Source organism: Quercus suber, unplaced genomic scaffold (assembly GCF_002906115.3).
Source record: "Quercus suber isolate HL8 unplaced genomic scaffold, Cork oak 2.0 scaffold_55, whole genome shotgun sequence".
Taxonomy (NCBI): domain Eukaryota; kingdom Viridiplantae; phylum Streptophyta; class Magnoliopsida; order Fagales; family Fagaceae; genus Quercus; species Quercus suber.
Genome location: NW_027069520.1, coordinates 411,571 through 431,820, shown reverse-complemented (window position 1 = coordinate 431,820; position 20,250 = coordinate 411,571). Strand labels below are relative to the sequence as shown.

General features: G+C 34.5%; 1 protein-coding gene across 2 annotated transcripts; it reads right to left on the bottom strand.

Annotated features, from left to right (window-relative positions):
* Positions 1-11,449: 11,449 nt before the first annotated feature.
* Positions 11,450-17,864, bottom strand: LOC112027203 (magnesium transporter MRS2-3). Of its 2 annotated transcripts, none has more exons than XM_065772193.1 (5): positions 17,381-17,864; positions 15,936-16,118; positions 15,690-15,818; positions 15,340-15,482; positions 11,450-15,200 (listed from the first exon to the last, which is right to left on the bottom strand). In XM_065772193.1, exons 1-5 carry the CDS (start codon positions 17,807-17,809, stop codon positions 14,990-14,992), a joined length of 1,095 nt encoding a protein of 364 aa, XP_065628265.1. In that variant the 5' UTR covers positions 17,810-17,864; the 3' UTR covers positions 11,450-14,989. The 2 variants fall into 2 exon arrangements, with proteins under 2 accessions (XP_065628265.1, XP_065628266.1); XM_065772194.1 differs by having other exon boundaries at positions 15,975-16,118.
* Between the last annotated feature and the right edge of the window lie 2,386 nt (positions 17,865-20,250).

The following is a 20,250-nucleotide window of genomic DNA, read 5'->3' as shown; positions in this document are numbered from 1 at the left end:
TAAGCCTAGTCTATCCAGGTACCTAAGCCTTCTAGCTTCTTGCTCCAACGAGATTGCGCCGACCCTTTTTCTTCTCTAGCTTACCGGATTCTGCTATAGCTCATAGTATCAACCAATAACCATTGGTCCCTTCCAAACTGCTTCCTTAAACACCAAAAGACCTTTTCATAGACGTGGGGATGGTGAGAAAAGGATTTGGTCAAGAACCTCTTAAGAATATATCAATGGAGAGGGTGAGAGTAGAGGAATTTGAAGAGTCTCTATGTGAAGATTGTGGATGAATTAATCTTGTTTTTCTCTAGGGTTTCTCTCTCAAAATTTTCTCTGAAAACTCTCTACATTTCGTGGGTATAAGGGGTATTTATACTAGGGTGAGATCGGAATGCGAAGAGTCAGGTTTTTCAAAACATAGCTGGTTGGCTGCTTGGCCTTGCAACTTGACTGAGTTGCGAGTTCATGCCGCAAGATAACAGAATGGCCAGGCTGGACCTTTTGTCCTGTAGTGCACCAGCTAGCGTGACTGTTCATCTTCTTGCACGCTTCAGTCATGTGCTGCAATTGGTGGCTTGCCAGTCGCAAGTCACCCGTGAGTCCCAGTCGCGAATCCCTGCTTCCTAGAACAATCTTGAGCATTTCTTCACACTCTCTCACACACTACCCTTACATGAATGCCACCTAAATACAGGGTTTCTAAGTGCTGAAATACAAGCAAATTGGCATGGAATAAAGCCAACAAGATGGTTTATTAAATTCAACCTTACAATCTCCCATTTGGGCTATTCTGTGACAAAACCCTACAACAAACTCTAGACTTAACGCGTGAGTTGGGAACAGTTGGAAAAGTCACTCACACCTAACTCTAGAATCTGTGAAGCTCTTAAACCATGAGGCCGAATATCTCCTGAAACATAACAACACAATAAGTTCATTGTATGCATAAAACTTGTAATGCATATGGAGCAAGCATAATGCAATCAAGCAAAATGGGATAAATCAATAAACCATGGCTTGACTAAATAGGCAATCACTATATACCAGTGATCACAGTGCTCATTCACTCAAGGAATGAACATTTGGACATGCAAGCTAATAAGCTTATTTGCAAAGTATCATTTGCATGTCCAAGACTCAACCAATGCACAAAACGTATATGCATCTAGGAACAAGATCCTACAAGAGCACAAGAGTGGTGTATTTAAAGAAAATGCATGACATTAAACAACAAGTACTTAAGCTATAAAGCATGGGTACAAAAACCTAAAAACCTTAAAAGCTTACAAAAGCAATAGGTACAGATAGTAAATAAAAACTGAATAACATCTTAAGTATTAATAAACCAAAGTTTCACAGTCAAACAAATCCATGAGTTTTAAACCTTTAAACCAACATTTAAACCATAGTGTATCAAAAACATAATGAGAGCATTAACCAAACATAACATACGAAACATAAAGTAAAAACTGCAACATAAACTGAATAAACACTGTTTATGGCATGCTCCCCCTTAAAATGGCACTCCCCCTCAAGAGCTGCCCTTAAAAAATTCTCCCACTTTTTGACCGGAATGGCACAAGGGTCACTGCTGGGTTTTAAGGCTGTCAAACTTGGTTGAAAGTACGTTGAGTTGATCCTGAATTGTTGCCATCCTGTTAGTATGCTCATTCTGATCTTCTCTGAGTCCATCAATCCTTTCCAAGATGATCTGAAATGCATCTGGAGGTGTAGCTGATGAAGTTGAAGCTTTGCTCCTCTTGCCTTTGCTTTTGGGTGTGGATGTTTGTATTGCAGCCTCTGCTTCAGTTTCCATAGGATCACCTTCTCCTTGGTCACCCACCTCTTCATCACCTGGAAGACGAACTTGTATCCTTGTGACGGTTAATTTGTTTATTACTGATAGTGGAGTCATGGGACTGATATCTTGAGGGATTGCAACATCTTTTACTCTGAACAGTCTCATGAGAAGACTAGGAAAGATCAGCTTGGGCCTGGAGGTGGTTTTAGTCTCATCCACAATTGTGTCATATATGTGAGAGACGATGTCAATGAAGGTTTTCTCCTTGAGCTCCATGAGGAAGATAGCTCTAGCATTAGTAAGAGTAGTCATCTTTCTTATAGGATACAAATTGAACATCATGATGGTGGTCAGACACCTCATGTCAATAGGAAAAGCATTAGTGTTGAGACATCTCCCTTCTTTAACACCACCAATCTGAGTCTGGACAATGTCTAAAGATAGCATCTTGTCTTTGTAGTTGGTGAAATCATGATCTTCTAATCCCTCAAGCCCTAGAACCTCATCAATATCATGTGCATCTATGGTGAACTCATGTCCTCTAATCTAGCAGTTTAGCTCATCCTCCCTTATGCTCATATTTGCATAGAATTCCCTTATTAAGGGTTTACAAACTAGAGGTAGGTCACTTAGTAACTTATCCTATCCTCTGCCTTCAAAGCATTCTGGAATGAAGGTATCCTACAAGTCATTTAAATCCACAAACCTCTCCTGGATAATTGTTCTCTTCATGAAAGAATCTCTGTATCTCTCAAAGTGTTGAACAGACCTAAACAGGTTGTGGTCCATTTTCAATCTTTTATTAGCCCTTTTAGCAGGAGTCTTCTTCTTTGTAGGTGTGGGAGCCATTTGTGAACAAGCAGAAGAGGCCACAGCAAGAGTAGAACACAATATGTGGAAATGCACACATATTAGCAACAAGTTAGTTGCAAAGGGAGTAACAGAATGACAAGTCAACACACAGACCAAGTACAGTTAAGAACCAAAGAAGGATAGCTCAAATTAGAACTCAGTAACTCAAACTAGTTCAGTCTGTGTTGATACATAGTGGAACAAGTATTAAACAGCTACATATGTATAGTGGAAACCATGTTCAGGCAAAAAAAAAAGCATATGTCTATGGCAACATAAAATCACAGTATTATTAGACAAACAAACCAAAATCTCAGACATTCTGAAACACCCAAACTCACATTTAGAGTAAATCACAGAAAACCCCAAACCCATATACCAAATAGGTATGAAATCTATCAAATTGCAAAGCTCAGAAAAAAGACTAGCACAATGAGACTAAATAATGAAAGCACATGTATTCAGCAACAAAAGCAACCAACCCCAATCAACCAAAGCCAACATTTTAAGCAAACCCATGTTCGAACACAGTATATCTCAAATCACAGTGACAACTCATAAATCAAGAAAATAATGCTCAATTCATGAAAAATAAAGTGAAAAAGAGAAAACCCATACCTTTTTCTTAAAGATTTGAGAAGAAATGATGCAAAAATGGAGGATTTTCGAAGAGAGACACAGTGTATTTGAAGGAGTGAAATGGGGAAAACAATGAATAGTCACAAAAATTCGAGAGAAAACTGAAAAATATTTTAAAAACTGACTCTAAAATGCAAAACACCCGTTTTTTGCGACTGAGTCAAGTCGCTAGTCAGTCATCAAGGTAAGCCGCAAAACACTTTGAAATCAAGATACGTGAAAAAATTTTCTAAGCGTTTTTCGTGATTGGAAAGTCTACTCGAGAGAGAGTCGTAAGGTGAGCCGTGAAAATCTCTGTGTACCTATCGCGACTGGACCTTCCACCCATGAACAAGTCGCCACACTAAGCTGCAAGAATCATCAAAACTCAAATTTTGAAAAATTTTCTAAGTGTTATTCACGACTGAAACCTTGACTCACTGGTGAGCCGCGAAAAATCTCAGAGTAGGCTTGCGACTGGGGCATGCGGTTGAGCCAACCCGTGATTGAGTTGCCAAAATAGGACAACATTGTTTTTGAAATTTTGGTATTTTTGTAAAAACAAAACAACTTTCCAAAAACAACTAAAAACACTCAAAAATCTTTTTGTGTTTGATAAACAAAGATTGAGTATGTGAAAACACATTTAATCAAGTACAATCACACAAATGAATATAGCATTCATTGAACATAGACTTGTGTGATGTGTGTGGATATCAAAAGTGAGATAGTCCTTAGTCCAATGTGAAGCTTCAATGATCAATTCAATCAAGGCATACACAACTAGCACTAGATAATGTGACCCATCTCAATTATAGAAGTATGCACATATGACCTCTCACATAAACTTAATTACATTTCTTTGAAGCTTTTCATTTGGCTCCATGTTCAACATATCATTTGATCTTTATGAATCAACACATCTCATTTTGAGATTGATGCCTAAAATTTTTGATATATCAATTTGATGAGTTAGCCTTTGGCTTTTTGGGCATCATACATTTTATTTTTGGTCGCTTTCCCTTTTTCCTAATTAAATACTAGTATGTACGACAGGGTTTTGCAAGTCAATATCTCTTTTCATTTGGAGATTTATATTTGGTGAGCTCTTTAAGGAAAAATAACAAAATAAAGAGTGGGAAGATATATAGGAACAAGTCTATGCATGTCTTAAGATCAACAAAACCATTCACTAATCATTTATGACAAGGTTGAAGATCAATTTACAATAGTCACATAGATTTCAGGATTTCTTCCATAATGATATGAGTGCATAGGAAACAAGCTAAGCTCGTAGATGCACAAAGCCATTAGTGTAAAGGTACAAGGCAAAACATGTATTGAGACAAAACTCAACAAAGTCGATCAAACTTTTTGGATTTTCTACTTTTTATTGTGTTTTTGGATTTTTGACATAAAAGCAAGAAAAGATTGATCAAAAGCAACAATGTAAAAACATTTTAAAACGAAACAAATAAACAACTAAACAAATTTCAACACTCATTAGCAAAAAGCATACTACTAAACATAATCACAAAGCATAGGAAGAATTAATGCATAGATATGTTATAATGTTTATGCATGAGTACCCTTCGTTACCCACACGTCATGTGTGTTTGGGGTGATATCCTTGACGGATTGGGTACGAGAGTTAGGACTTTCAAACCTTCTTGTGAAGCTTTCCAAGCAGGTGGTGAAGGCATCGATCATCTTCATCACGTCCATCATTCTGGGATCACGGTTTTGACTTCTTGGTTGCTCACCATCCCAAGACCTCTTGTCATTTCTTCTTCCTCGTGATCGAGGAGCACTTGTATTGTTCAACGCTCTCAGCTTATGACACTTGGGTCTGGTATGTCCTTGGAATCCGCAATAGTGACAAAAATTATTCGTTCTAGGACCCCATTGTGATCTTGGAAGTGATCTTCCTCTAGCTTCAAATCTGGTTTCTGATTGATTACGGGACTTATTTAACACCCGTTGATCAGCCACCTTCTTCTTCTTTTCAACCTTAACTTTCTCAATAATAGGCTCTTCTACAACTGTTTCTTAGGCCTTCACAAACTTCACTTCTTTGATGACATTGGCTGATGCTACTCCCTTTAGTATATCCTAACCCGAATTTATTTGAGGAGTGTTTTTGAGATGAAATAACATCTTCTAGCTTCTTGGAGGAGACCCTTTCTATCTTGGCATGTGCTTGCATTACCTCTTGCTTAAGAAATCTCACTTTTGTGTAAGCTTTTGATAGCTCACCATTTAGTGTTTCAATCTCACACTTTGATTCCTTATATCTAACTAAGAGACTTCTATTGTTCTCCTCGGCTTTCTTCATCTTCTTCACAACTGCCTTCGCCACCTTTGCATAGTCTCCCGATTTCTCAAGGAGTGAGTTGTAGTTCTCTTGGAAACCAATTGTGCTCTCATCTTCTTCAGCTTCTGATTCTTCAACAACTCCCATTGATTCTTCATCACTATCCTCCCCAAGCTCTTATACAAGCAAATTCAAGTCCTTCGAAGACTCAACATGAGCAATAGTCATAAAGGCGAAGTAATTCCCTTCTCCATCACAGCTTTCCTCAGAATCAGAATTTGATGAATTCGAGTCACTTAGAGTAGTGGCATAGACCTTGCCCTTCGATTTCAAATAATTGGGACATTCTATCTTGAAATATCCATGTTCGTTGCATTCAAAGCACGTGATTCCTTGCGAAGATTGGGATTCTCTGACATCTTTCCTTCTGAATTCCCTTTTCTCGTTCCTGAAATTTTGAAATTTCCCTTTGTCACAAGATTTTCCACTGTTCTTGAGTTTTAAGAACTTCCAGAAGTTTTTCATAAGGTACGCCACATCTTTATCTACAACATCTTCATCCGAAGAGTTATGAGATACTACCCTTTCATCAATTGTCTTAAGAGCAAGAGATTTGCTCTTCTTTTGCGTGGGCAATGACAATTCATATGTCTGCAATGAACCAACCAACTCTTGAACTTTAATGTCATCAAAATCCTTGCTCTCTTCAATAGCTGTTACTTTGGCACAGAAGCTTTTTAGCAGTGACCGAAGGATCTTCCTTACTATTTTAGAATCCTCCGTCTTTTCCCCCAAATTGAATTTGCTGACGACCGCCTCGTTTAGCTTACTATAGAAAGAGTCAAAGGACTCATCCTCGCTCATCTTGAGCTCCTTAAAGCCAGTGGTCAACATCTGTAGTTTGGTATCTTTCACTTTCTTTGTTCCTTCATAAGTAGTCTCCAGAATCTCCCATGCTTCCTTAGCAATAGTGATACGTGAAATCTTATGAAATTCTTCTAGAGAGACACCACAGAAAATAGCATTTAAGGCTTTACTATTAGCATTTGCCGCCGCAAGAGCTACCTTATCCCAAGTGGATTTGGCAGCCTCCAGCCTAGTCCAACCTACTTCAACTGCATCCCACATAGCATCACCAATAGAACACAAAAATGGCCTCATTCGGACTTTCCAAAATGCATAATTATTACCATAAAAAAATGGTGGTACATTTAGATATTGAGACCTATCCATCTCAAAACGGGGTCAAGGATCGCACTAAGGTGTTTAAACCGCAACAAGTGCACCCGCTCTAATACCAATTGAATGTTCGAATAACGTTGAAAACACTATGAATGTTTAGACCCCTAAATTACAAATTATCAATTCAAGCTTATTATCAAACAATAAATGTGCGGAACATGAACATAAGCCAATGATAGAATTGATAAACAATCTAAACCAATTCAAAATCACATCCACAGCAAAAATTAAATGGTAAAGATTAAGGGAAGAGAGATGCAAACACAAAGACAACACGACAATGTGTTATTGAAGAGGAAACTGAAGCTCTCGGCGTAAAACCTCTCCGCCGCCTTCAAAACGGTTAATAATCCACTAGAAAATATAGTTGGGATACATGAACAACAATAGACCCTCCAAGCCTAATCTACCAAGGTACCTAAGCCCTCCAAGCTTCAAGCTCCAACGAGGTTGCGCTGAACCTTTTTCTTCTTTAGCTTACTGGATTCTACTATAGCCCATAGCATCAACCAATAACCATTGGTCCCTTCCAAACTGCTTCCCTAAGCACCAAAAGACCTTCTCACAAACGTGAGTATGGTAAGAAAATGATTTGGTCAAGAACCTCTCAATGATGTATCAATGGAGAGGGTGAGAGTAGAGAAATTTGAAGAGTCTCTATGTGAAAATTGTGAATAAATCAATCTTATTTTTCTCTAGGGTTTCTCTCTCAAAATTCTCTCTGGAAACTCTCTACATTTTGTTGGTATTAGGGGTATTTATACTAGGGTGAGATAGGAATGCGAAGAGTCGGGTTTTTCAAAACAGAGCTGGTTGGCAACTTGGTCTCGCGACTTGACTGAGTCGCGAGTTCAAGCCGTGGGATAACAAAACGGCCAAAATGGACCTTTTGTCCTATAGTGCACCAGCTGGCGTGACTGTTCATCTTCTCACGCACTTCACTCGTATGCTATAGTTGGCAGCTTGCCAGTCGCAAGTCACCCGCAAGTCCCAGCCGCGAATCCCTACTTCCTTGCACAATCTTGAGCATTTCTTCACACTCTCTCACACACTACTCTTACATGAATCTCACATAAATACAGGGTTTCTAAGTGTTGAAATACAAGCAAATTGACACGAAATAAAGCCAACAAGATGGTTGATTAAATTCAACCTTACAAGATCTCTTGTATAGAAATTTCTTATCTTGCCAAGAAATTTAGAAACTTTCTAAGAAACAATAATAGAAGGGCAAGAAATCGAAAAAATGCTGACTCTAAGAATGTGAAGAAGAATGAAATAACTAAAAATAATGTATCTGAAAAATAAAAAGATAACATTGTTCAATCTTCTAACAAGTCTTTAGGCCAATAGTGTTTTAGTTGCCAGGGGTATGGTCAACTTAGGTCAGAATGTCCCACATATTTGAGGTCCAAGGGTAAAGTTATGGCTATTACTGTTAGTGATGATGTAGGAACTGATCATGAGTCTGAAAGTGATCAAGCAGGAAATTTTATGGCTTTCACTGCTATAGCTGTAGTAGGTGAAACTAAGATTGTTGATGAGAACCCTACTGATGGGAAACTCTTTGAAAACACTAACTTGCAAGAGGCATACAACAAACTTTGCAAGATTGCAGCAAAAGATGCCATAAATGTTGACCTAGGTTTGAAAAAGATAGAAACTCTTGAACATGAAAAGAAAAATCTTTTGGTCAAACTGTTTGATGCCAATGAACTTATAATTGCTGTTAAGATTGAGAACATGTCATTTGTCATGCCTCGAACCCAAGTAAAAGATAGGTACGTGACAACAACTACACACTTTAAAAGTTTACACCCTACAAGTGTGTAAGACCTTCTTAATAACTAAAAATTATCCTCAAAGAAAATTTCATCAATAAATCCAAAAACATCTTCAATAATGCAATTCTCAAAAGATCTCCAAATGATAATCTTCCAACATCACAAAGAAAAATAGACTAAATCTTTTAAGACTAAAAGTCTTAAAAAAAAGATAATTTTAAACATAAAAGTCCAAATTTTATTTCAATGATTCCTAAACTTCACTCATATGCACATCCCAACAGAAGCCCAAACACATGCTGCTCTTCCTGATCAAAATCTGAAAGGGGAAAGAGGGGGGTGAGTTGGCAACTCAATAAGTAACCAAATATGAAACTAGTTAAAACAAGTAAATAGATTGACAAAATAATATTGATTTATGAGATCAAAAATTTTCACATATGTCAAAAGTTATAATATACTATGGATTTTTAAAAATATAGTAAAGAAATTTCATAGACTTAAAATAATTCATAAATCCAAACATATTCACATTGTCAACAATCTTATACAATTATGACTATGGTCACGCTATATCTTAGTAACTAGGCATTAGATTCAGAAGAAACTAGTTTCGTACTAATGTATATTCCCAGTTAGTTGGGTCTAGAAACACAATAGGCTCGTGATGCATTTCTTTTTAAGTACTGTCACTCTTGTGCCCGTGTAGGATTTTTCCTAGATGCACATACTTCATGTACTGTGCATTGGTTGAGTGTTGGCCATTCAAGTGATTTGCCTTGTGTTTGTCAACTTGAATGTCCGGATGTTCATTCCAAGTGTGAATGAACATTGTGATCACTTGTATGTAGTGATTACCTTTTTTTGGTCTTGCCATGGTTTATTGCTTTACTCCATTATGCTTGATCGCATTGTGCTTACTCCATTTGCATTACAAGTTTTCTGCATACAATAAACTTATTGTGTTGTTGTGTTTTAGGAGTTTCTTGTTCTTATGGTTCTAAAACTTCACAAATTCTAGAGTTAGGTGTGAGTGAGTTTTCCAACTATTCCCAACTCACGTGTTAAGTCTAGAGTTTGTTTTAGGGTTTTATCATGGAATAGCCAAAGGGGGAGATTGTAAGGTTGAAATTTAACAACCATCTTGTTGGCTTTATTCTATGCCAATTTGCTTGTAATTTAGCACTTAGTAACCCTGTATTTAGGTGGGATTCATGTAAGGGTAGTATGTGAAGAGAGTGTGAAGAAAAGCTCAAGTTTGTGCAAAGAAGCAGAGTTTCGCAGCTAGGACTCGCGGCTAACTCGCGACTGGCAAGCTGCCAACTGCAGGCACGTGAGAAGCACACAGGGGAGCTGAAGGGTCGCGTCAGCTGTCGCACTACAGGACAAAAGTCCCAGGCTATTACTTCGCGACTTGGACAAGCCGTGAGGCCAAGCCGCCAACCAGCCCTGTTTGGCAAAAAATGTCTCTTCGTATTCCAAACACACACCACTATATATAGACCTTTATACCCACGAAATGTAGAGAGCTTCCAGAGAGAATTTTGTGAGAGAAATCCTAGAGCAAAACAGGATTGCCTCATCCCCAATCTTCATCTAAGAGACTCTACAAATTCCTCTACTCTCTTCCTCTTCATTGATACATCCTTGAGAGGTCATTGACCAAATCCTTTTCTCACCACATCTATGTATGTGAGAAGGTTTATTTGGTGCTAAGGGAAGCAGTTTGGAAGGAACCAATATTTATTGGTTGATGCTATAGTTTAGTAGCAGAATCCGGTAAGCTAGAAAAGAAAAAGGTTCAGCGCAACCTCGTTGGAGCAGGAAGCTTGGAGGGCTTAAGTACCTGGGTAGATTAAGCTTGGAGGGTCTATTGCTGTTCATGTATCCCAATTATATTTTCTAGTAGATTATTGACCGCTTGGAGGGCGGCGGAGAGGTTTTACGCCAAGGGCTTCGGTTTCCTCTTCGATAACACATTGCGTGTTGTCCTTGTGTTTGCATCTTTCTTCCCTTTACCTTTACCATTTAATTACTGTTGTGATTGTGATTATTTATGGTTTAGATTGTTTATCAATTCTATTATAAGCTTGTTATCATTTTCTGCATATACATTGTTTGATATAAAGCTTGAATTGGTATTTTTGTAATTGGAAGTCTTAACGTTTAAGGGTGTTTTAGACACATTTTGAACTTTCAGTAACCTTTTATTTTTATTCTAATACACACACACACACACACACACACACACGTATTTATAAATATATATAAAAAGATAGTCGTAAATCCGAAACGGTATACCGGTATTGATCGGTACCAAATTATATCGTTCCACTGGTCAAATTAGTACAACCTTTGGTATGAGATCGACTCCTTTGAGTTGTACTCCTCATGCTTACACTATATGGCTCAAAATAAGTATTACAAATTATATAACAAATTTCTCTACGTAACTCATTATAAATAAGTTAAAATGATTTCCATAATATCTTTAGTTCATATATGATTTTTTATTAGGCCGTATGTTGCATGGATATCATATTAATGAGACTATATTTTGTAACATCGCATGATGGAATAGACGGCCAACGACGACTTACTTCTGACGGGAGTGACAACCAAGTCATGTGGACGATATGGGCAGACAGTTAGTGGACATGGCTCATCGTGGCAATAGTGGGAATCATTATCACCTTGTCTTGCTGTTTATTCTTTAATGAAAGATTGATGAAGAAAGGTAATTCTAATTCATGCTCCTACTATAAATATTTTTGGGTATACTACTGATGATAAAAGTACCAGCAAATTTTCTAAGTTATAATTAATTTGCATATATGTTANTCAGTTCATGCATCATTGGAGTCTATGCATCATGCATCATGTAGATTTAGACGATTGCTTACATTATGTTTAATCTCACTCTAATGTAATCTACCCTTGGTTTTGTGCTTTGTTTTTACGTTTCTTCTCTCTTTAGATCTTAGTCATGGCTCCTAAGAATGCTAGGAAGTTTAAAACCAAAGCCAAAAAGAGTCTCTAGGTCCTTATTTGAACCAATAGTTGAGCTTGATCGAACTAGGTTTCACACTCTTTAAAATGAACAAAAAATCGAAACCGTGATTAAGTATAGGTCTATTTAGGGAGAAAGACAAATCAATCTAGATGAGTTAAATCGTTCTGTCCATAGAAATCTAGGGTCTAGAAAATGGTTGTCTCTTTGTTTTGGTCTTGAACCTCCTCCAACTACTCTGATTAGAGAATTCTATTTGAATCTCTCCACTCATTCTGATGATTCTGATGGTCACTACTTGGCTACTTCAATTCGAGGTGAATAATTTTGAATAACTAAGCAAATAGTATCTGAAGCTCTTTGTGTGCCTCTTGTTCGTAAACCTACTTATCCATACACTGAGTCTCCTCTTATTGATGATGTCATGACTTTTCTTTGTGGAAGATCCGTCATTTGGGGAATTGAGCCAAGACTTAACTCTTGTAAGTTAACTGAGCTCATTTATGTTCTCTTTAAGATAGCTTGTCACAACATCTTTCCTATCTCTCATGTACATACTATTCCTATTGATAGGTGTGTCTTTTTGTATGCCCTCATCATTGATGGTTCCATTTGTTTTCCTTCTCTTTTCATTCAAACCATTGTTGAGGCGCATAGGAGCAAGTCTAGGAACCATAGTTTACACTTTTCAATCTTTATCCATAGGATTCTAAACTTTTTAGAGTTAGAAAACTTTCCTTTCCTAAAGTTGATCCATATCATTGCCCCTATAAGAGTCACATTTCTCAAATAGCGGAGTGCACGAAAGAAGACTGTTAAGCCAAGTGTTGGTTCATCAAAGAGACCTTGAGTAAAGTCTACTACTAGGATATGACTACTGAGGAGATTCCTTTTGATCCTACAGCTGCTATTGTTGAGGATGGTGTTGAGATTGGTGATGTTGAGCCTACTGTTCCTACTCCTTTCTCTCTTCATGCTATGATGTAGACGTTTATGACAACTCTAGTAGCACATGGATAGCTATTGGATGAACTTATTACTGAGGTTACAACTTTGAGAGCGGATTTTTCTAAGTATAGGAGTGCTTTTCCACCTCCTCCACCCTTTGATCTTTGATGATTTCCTTTAGCAATACATAAGAAAAAGGGGGAGTAGATAGTGAGTGAGAGAGCTTTTGTACTTAGGAGGAGTGCATTTTTTTTTTTAATGTAGCTTTTGTAGCTAAGGGGAGATGATAATTTTGATGTATATTTTTTTTATCCTTTTGTTCTTTTTGTTCTTGTTCACAAACATGATATGTTGTGTTGATACATTGATTATATTGATGGCGTTGATGATGGTTTTCATTTGATATCTGATTCTCTTTTATGTTTTGTGAATTCAAGTTCAATTTTTAGTTTTTGATTTATACTGTATTTCCACACATGTGTTTTATGGTTTGTTTTCAACGTTTCATGAATTTACAGGTTCATTCTTTCATCAACTACTACCTATTCTAGCAACTTATAGATAGTGGATTGTGATAAAATTGTATTAGGGAAATATCTTGTAATTGGGTTAGTTCTTTAATTGAGCAATTCATGTTTATGTGTGTTTTTTATTTAGGATTGCCAAAATGAGAGATTGTTAGGTTCTAAATATTTAGGATTAAATGTTAGTTTCCAAATATTTGTGTGTTGGCAAACTGAGAACAAAAACATGTCTAGATTAGGTGTTAGACATTGCTTAAGTTTGTTCAAGTCAAGTTTCAAAAACTGTCAAGTTGCAGAAAATAGAAGCAAGCCACTGTGAAGCTTGACTGATCAAAAATTGTGTTTTGTAGAATTTTAAGTCTAGCCTAAGGCTGCGAAAACGTTTAGGGTTTTAGTCTAATACTACTAGATATAGAAGAAAAATCCTAACTACATTTTACAAGCTCGTGTAAGTCTTGTGAGTTACTCCTGTGAGATTTGTGAGGTTTATGTACCTTCTAACTCAACAAGCACTTACTGGAACAAGATATCTACAATCAATAACTAGTGAAAACAAGTTACTGCATAAAGATCTACTAATGGTGATTTGCAACTTTTGAGTGGGATGTCAAAGTCACAAGCGCTGGAGTTTGTGTTCAGCAAATCCAAGATAGAAGAGTTTGTGGAGTTGGAGTTGCATGTGATCGTTGTAGTAAGTTCTACAAGAGGTAACTTTAGATTTAGGGTTTAAATCTATTGTAATTTTTCATTTTATCATAGTGGATTTGTTCACCTTGAGGATATCTAGGTTAAATCCTTCCTAGGTTTTTTGCCTTGAAACGGTTTGGTTTCATTGGTTTTCCTAAATCATCATATTACTGTCTTCTATAATTTTTCACACTAGGTAATATATTTGCATGTGTTTAATCTAGATCTCATAATTAATCTAAATAATTACTTGACTAATATATTAGGTTAAACTAATCTAGTTTTAAGGGTTCTAAACATAAACAAACACCTTTGATGGCTATATCTTCGCCATACTTAACTGTTTTATTACAATTATCCAATAATGTTACAATGAATGTGCAATGGAGGAATATTGAAAAACGACTAACGACTGGAGGGTGGTACACTAATGACTTGAGGAATATTGACAAAGGAAGACATTATGATGAAACACTTGAACGAGTAACGGCTAGTCAATGGTCAATATCTAACTAGTCAATGGTCTTGTTTGGTCAAAGTCAAACTATTCCAGAAGAATGTTAGTGTGCGTGAGTGTTCAACTTTAAACACATGCCTGTCTTGGAAGTTTTATTAAAGCTTTGTTTGGGATTTGATTATCTTGCTTAAACTAAATTTTTTTGCTAAATATATTATAAATAAATGTAAAAATTAGCTAAAATAATACAGTAAGACCTATGAATAGTATTAAAAAGTGTAGTGAGGCCAATAAATAATAGCAAAAATAAGCTAAATAGTAAAATAAGGTTGTTTTTTTTTTTTTTTTTTTTTTTTTTTTTTAATCTGAAGCTAAACGCACACTTAGTAGTTTGAATGAAAATGGTCAAACTATGACAATTGAACCACAAGCATCAAAGACTTCTTTAGATATTGGGTATTTATCATGTTCTATTAAAGTTTTAAAATGATACTAGGTGTTGAGATTTGCATGCTCAAATAAGTGGGAATAAACTACAAAGCTATGGATACAAAAAGCTTTATACTTTAGTATAACAAGTAATTAATTGGTTGTCCTATTTTTAGTATAACAAGTAATTGGTGAGAGGAATTTCACCTTAATAATATGTTGTTAAAATTAGTCTGATAAACTGCATAGGCTTTGACTAGTGCGGACTATTATAAGTACTTCAAGTTCTTCATATAAGATTTTTATTTATTTATTTATTTATTTAATTATGTTCATGTCTTCAATAAGTGGTAAGGTAAAATAAGACTACGTACCGTTGATAGTTTGTTTAGTGTACCATCAATTTGCACAAAATATGGCTCTAAGAGCATTTCAAGCTCCTTTACATCAAGGTTCTTATTCATATAACTTTGAGTACTGCTAGTATGGTTCCCATGGGGGTTCTCAAGGTTTTGGCCTTCATCATCAGATAAAGTAGAAAACCTACAAGTTTCCAAGGAGATTTTAGTTGGCATCCTGATAAAATAAATGGAAATTTTAAATGTCACATATATATGGTAGTTTAAAACAACTAAAAAATTGGAATTCATATGATAAATATGGTAGTGGTGCTATCACATGCCTATCATCGAAATTTGATTGAGAACTTTCATCATCCATATCATCTCGCTCATTCATATTGGAACCATAAACCAACTTTTCGGTAAGATACATTTCAGCCATATCTTCATCATCATCTAGCAAGTGTTCTAACTCATCCTTTACCTGCAGATGAGTATGACCATTGACCACAATTAAAAGTAAAAAAAAAAAAAAAGAATTCATTATTATAGTATAATTCTTTAGTGTAATCTAATGTATAAATCAACAATGGTGAAGTCCTATCATCACAGTGAATTAAACCATATTGTAAGGAAAAAACATGTTTTTTTTTTTTTTTTTTTTTGGTTCAGAGCCTTTAATCCTCTCAACCTTTTGAACACGTCCAGATATTTCAATCAAGCGGCTTTTAATTTGGCGGACACGTTCCAAATTGAGAGTACTTAACACTGAGGTCAACTTATCTAAGGTTGGATAAGCCTCTTGCTCCAAAGTGATTGCCTGAGTTGGAAAAATATAACAATAAAGGAAATTAGTAGAACAACATATATAAATACAAGTTCATAAAAGACTAAGAAAACACTATATATCAAACTGGAAAAAAGAAGTAAAATTTACTTCGCTCTCTAAGCAGTTACAAACAGTCTCAAGACATGCCTCCAATGCAACAAACTCAAATGGAAGAACCTTTGATCCATCTTGATTCTTTACATCAGTTTTTTCCTCCACCTTAGGAGACTCGTCTTGATCTTCAAACTTTGAAAATTCTTTGGAGAAATTCAAACCATCAACATCGCCCTTCTATAATAGTAGCACAATAAGAAACAAAAATCTCTTATTTAAAATAAATTCAATAAGAAATAAACCAAAAAAAAAAAAAAAAAGAGAAGAAGAAAATTAATGTTTTCTATTCCAATTGCTTAAAGATTAATTAGCATGGTAAGTAATTTGGATAATAATTTGAACTTGCTTTTTTTTTTTTTTTTTTTTTTTTTTTTTTTTTTTTTCGATTTATTGAACTTAGCCTTTTATAAGAAGACTGCCTAAGAAAAAAAAAAATGCAACCACTACTCTAACATTTCATTACAAATTAAAATCAGAATCAAATTAAGGGTAATAATCTTGTCCCAAGATTAACCTTAAAAATTGAAAAGGAAAAAAAATATTATAGACCAAAAATTAAGAAAAAAAAAAATTTGGAATCATTCTAACTATATGGTTGAATTGAAAAAAAAAAAATTATACATGTGAACTCATGTGTACAAATTTTAATATTCAAGGCTCTTACCTTAAATAGTATAGTCATAATAATTTTACAAGGACATAGATTAGTTACAAAATTAGTTGTAACCTTAAATTACAACCTTACTCAATAAAATAAACATTACTACATATTTTAAAATCTAACTGTTGAATTGCATGTTTTTTACGCTCTTAATACACATGTCAAAATTTGTGTCAATCGGATATTATTTACTATATGATTTAGAAGCTTATATTTTATGTATAATTTTAAATTACAAAAAACTTGCAATTTAAACAATTTAATGATGACAAAGCTATTGATTTTTAATTTTCTAGAAATTTTGCAAGCATAGAGGATATAAGAAGAAGATGTAATCTAATGGTGGATTTGTCAAAATTCACCTATAATAAGAAGATATTAAATAAGGTTGTAGTATAAAGTTACAACAAATTTTGTAGTTAAAGTTTGTCCATTTTATAATATCAAGAATACAAATTTTTGATGTCGTGGATCTCACCATGGCAGGATCCCTTGGATCAACTCTTGGGGAGTAACCCACATATACAAGATTCCACCTACTAGAATTGTGTATTAAGTAATCCAAGAGAACTCCTAGTGGAATTGAGCCTAGGATGTCTAGGTAAATATCTTGAATACAAATTGGGCATTATAAATGGAATTTTTTAATTTTTTTAAAAAAATCATGAATGGATTTAAAGTGACATGTATCACTCTTTCTCATTTACCATCAAATATATTATAAAATATTAAAAAAAAAAAAAAAAAAAAAAACTAAAAATTAAATCTCAGTTGAAACCTGGGCTATGGTAGCATGGTGAAAACGTTGAATCCGGTTTTGGAGCTCCTCAATGAATGGCATCACAGTTGGGTCCCTAGAATTCAATAAGAGAACCTCGAGTCCTGTAATTATTGCCTTTGTATGCCCCAAATTGATCACAATGGCTTTTTCACGGCCCATAATGGTTGATGGGTATGAGAGAAGTGGGTCGAGGACTCGAAGGTCTCGGGCCAGAAGGCCCGTTCGCCGCATGATCGCATACTTCCCGGCCTCGACAACTTGGGCCTCACCCTTTTTGTTCATCAGCATCCAGGCCTGAATTCCTGTACTCTTTTTACGTGTCCCAGTTGGTAGTGGCCGGACTTGATTTGTGCTGAAATCATTAGTTCGGCCGATGTGGGACTTGGATTTATGAGGAAGACGATGATAATCACCACCAGAGATCATCTCTCTCTATTCCTTTGCATCACTCTGTACCTTTTCAATGGCTATAATCTAAGTAATATCCAAACTAATGCTACTATTTTAATAACTTTTATAGATAGTGCAATACGAGGAAATGAAGTCCCAGATTGAAACTGAACAAGATGGCACCTATTCTGGTTGCTATCTGAGCTGAGGTGCACATATATAATATGCTTTAGTATAGGCAATCTTGTTGGCAACTTGGCATGGGTAATATCTGATTTTGAGCTTTTAGGACTATATATATATATATATATTTTTTTTTTTTGAGAGGCTTTTAGGACTATATTAGTATAGAGAAAAACCTTGAAGTTAATGGATGTGTTTTTTTTTTTGTCGATAGATGTAAATGTTGTGTCAGCCATTGTCATTAATCGATCAGTGATTTGTTGCTTTATCGTATTGTATTTTACGTGTGCACTGATGCAGATGTCAACTTAATATTGATAAGGATTTGGTTCATATCATCGTATTCAGCGACTTGGCCGTTTGCTTTCTGTCTTATATTATTATTATTATTATTATATTTTATAATTTAAAGTTAGAGAGATTTTTGTTTTTTTTTTTGTTTTTTTTTTAAGGAAAAAGGTTAGAGAGAGATGATTGGAACACTTGACACATTGGTTAAAAATACTAAAAAATGGCAACTAATTGAGTTACAATATTCTTGATCTATCTTTATATATTATTATTAGTTTCTTCACACAAGTTACATAATTGTTTAGCTCTAGTTTGGGAAGAGAGAATGGAATGAAATGGAAATGAATGAAAGGAATAATTTCAGAATATTTTTTCCTTCCCATGTTTAAGAGTTTTAACGGAGGGAATGTAAAATACATTTCTTTGTTTAGAAGTTTAAGTGAAAAGGAATAAAATAGGTAAGACGGAATACTCATTATTTTCTATTCCTTTAAAATCTTAAATTTTCATTCTCTTTGAAATTGGGAGGAATAGGAGGGAATGAAATTAGATTTAATATATTTTTTACTAAAACTCTTAAAATACCCCTATATATTCAACTATTTATTTTAAAATAGGGGTCTAATAGTAATATTGTCATAAAATGATTCCATTCTATTCACTCTATGTTACTTTCAAACAATATTACTTACATTCCATTCATTTCTATTCCTTTATTTTAAAACATCCAATCAAAATTAATTAATTCAATTCCATTCTATTCTTTTCCATTCATTTCTCTTGCTTAAATACATTTTATTCCTTTCTATTTCTTAATGATCATTCAATTCCATTCCTTTATGAACTCCCAAACGAAACTCCTCAATAATAATAATTAAAAAAAAGAATAAAAGGTTATAAGTACACATTCATATTTATTCTTTAGTCTCAATTCTAAAATTGAGTTTTTTTTTTTAATTTATTTTTTTAATGAGAAAGATATAGGTAGTCATAAGTAGTCATTATTCCAGTGCAAAAAAAAAGGGAGGGGAATATGGAGAATTTATTTTAAAATTTAATTATTACATAAATTTTAGGTGTTTGAAATTTGTTATTTCACTCTATTATTTGAAGTTTTTCAAGTTCATTGGAATGGAAAATGTTTCTTTTCAAACTAGTTTGAAAAGAAATCTTCAAACTCTATCGATATCTTTTTATTAGATGTGAATTTTAAAAATCTAACCGTTGGATTATATGTTCTTATTATATTCTCAATGCTTGAAAATTTTCAAGAAAATCAAAGATCAATAACTGTCATAATTACATGTTTAAAATTCAAGTTTTTATGATTTAAAATTGTGCATAAAAAATAAGTTTATTGATCAAATAGTATATAACATCCGATTTGAATGAAATTTGACATGTGTATTAAAAACATAAAATCAAATAATTTTTTAAAATTCACATCCATTCAAAAGATATAAGACGAGTTTTAAAAGTTTTTTTTTTTCCAAATTAGTTTAAAGAGAAACATTATCCACTGAGAGGAATGTGTGAAGGTATTTTAGATAATTTAAAAAGTGGACACACTAAATATTCTTATTCTCATAATATGTATATAGAGGACCAATGATAGCTAAATTATGTTATGCAAAAATGACAATTACTCACTTTGGGGTATGGTTGTCAAAATCGCGATCTGGATCGTAAGATTGCATAGTTTTATGATCCCACCTTACCAAAACATTTAAGATCACACTAGAATCATAAAAATGATAGCTAAATTATTTATACACCAAGTATTTTTATTCTCATATTATGTATACAGAGGATCAATGATAGATAAATTATGTTTTACAAAAATGACAATTACTCACTTTGGGGCATGGTTGTCAAAATCATGATTTGGATCGTAGGATCGTATGATTTTACAATTCCACCTTACCAAAACGTTTAGGATTACACTTTAATCGTAAAAATAGTAGGATCATGTAGGATCGAAAGATNGTTTTTTTTTTTTTTTT

Coding starts and splice junctions, on each gene's coding strand:
- LOC112027203 (XM_065772193.1), bottom strand. CDS start 17,809: ATGATCTCTGGTGGTGATTATCATCGTCTTCCTCATAAATCCAAGTCC. Junction 15,819..15,935: donor GTAACTGCTTAGAGAGCGAA/GTAAATTTTACT, acceptor TTTCCAACTCAG/GCAATCACTTTGGAGCAAGA. Junction 15,483..15,689: donor TATCTGGACGTGTTCAAAAG/GTTGAGAGGATT, acceptor ACTCATCTGCAG/GTAAAGGATGAGTTAGAACA.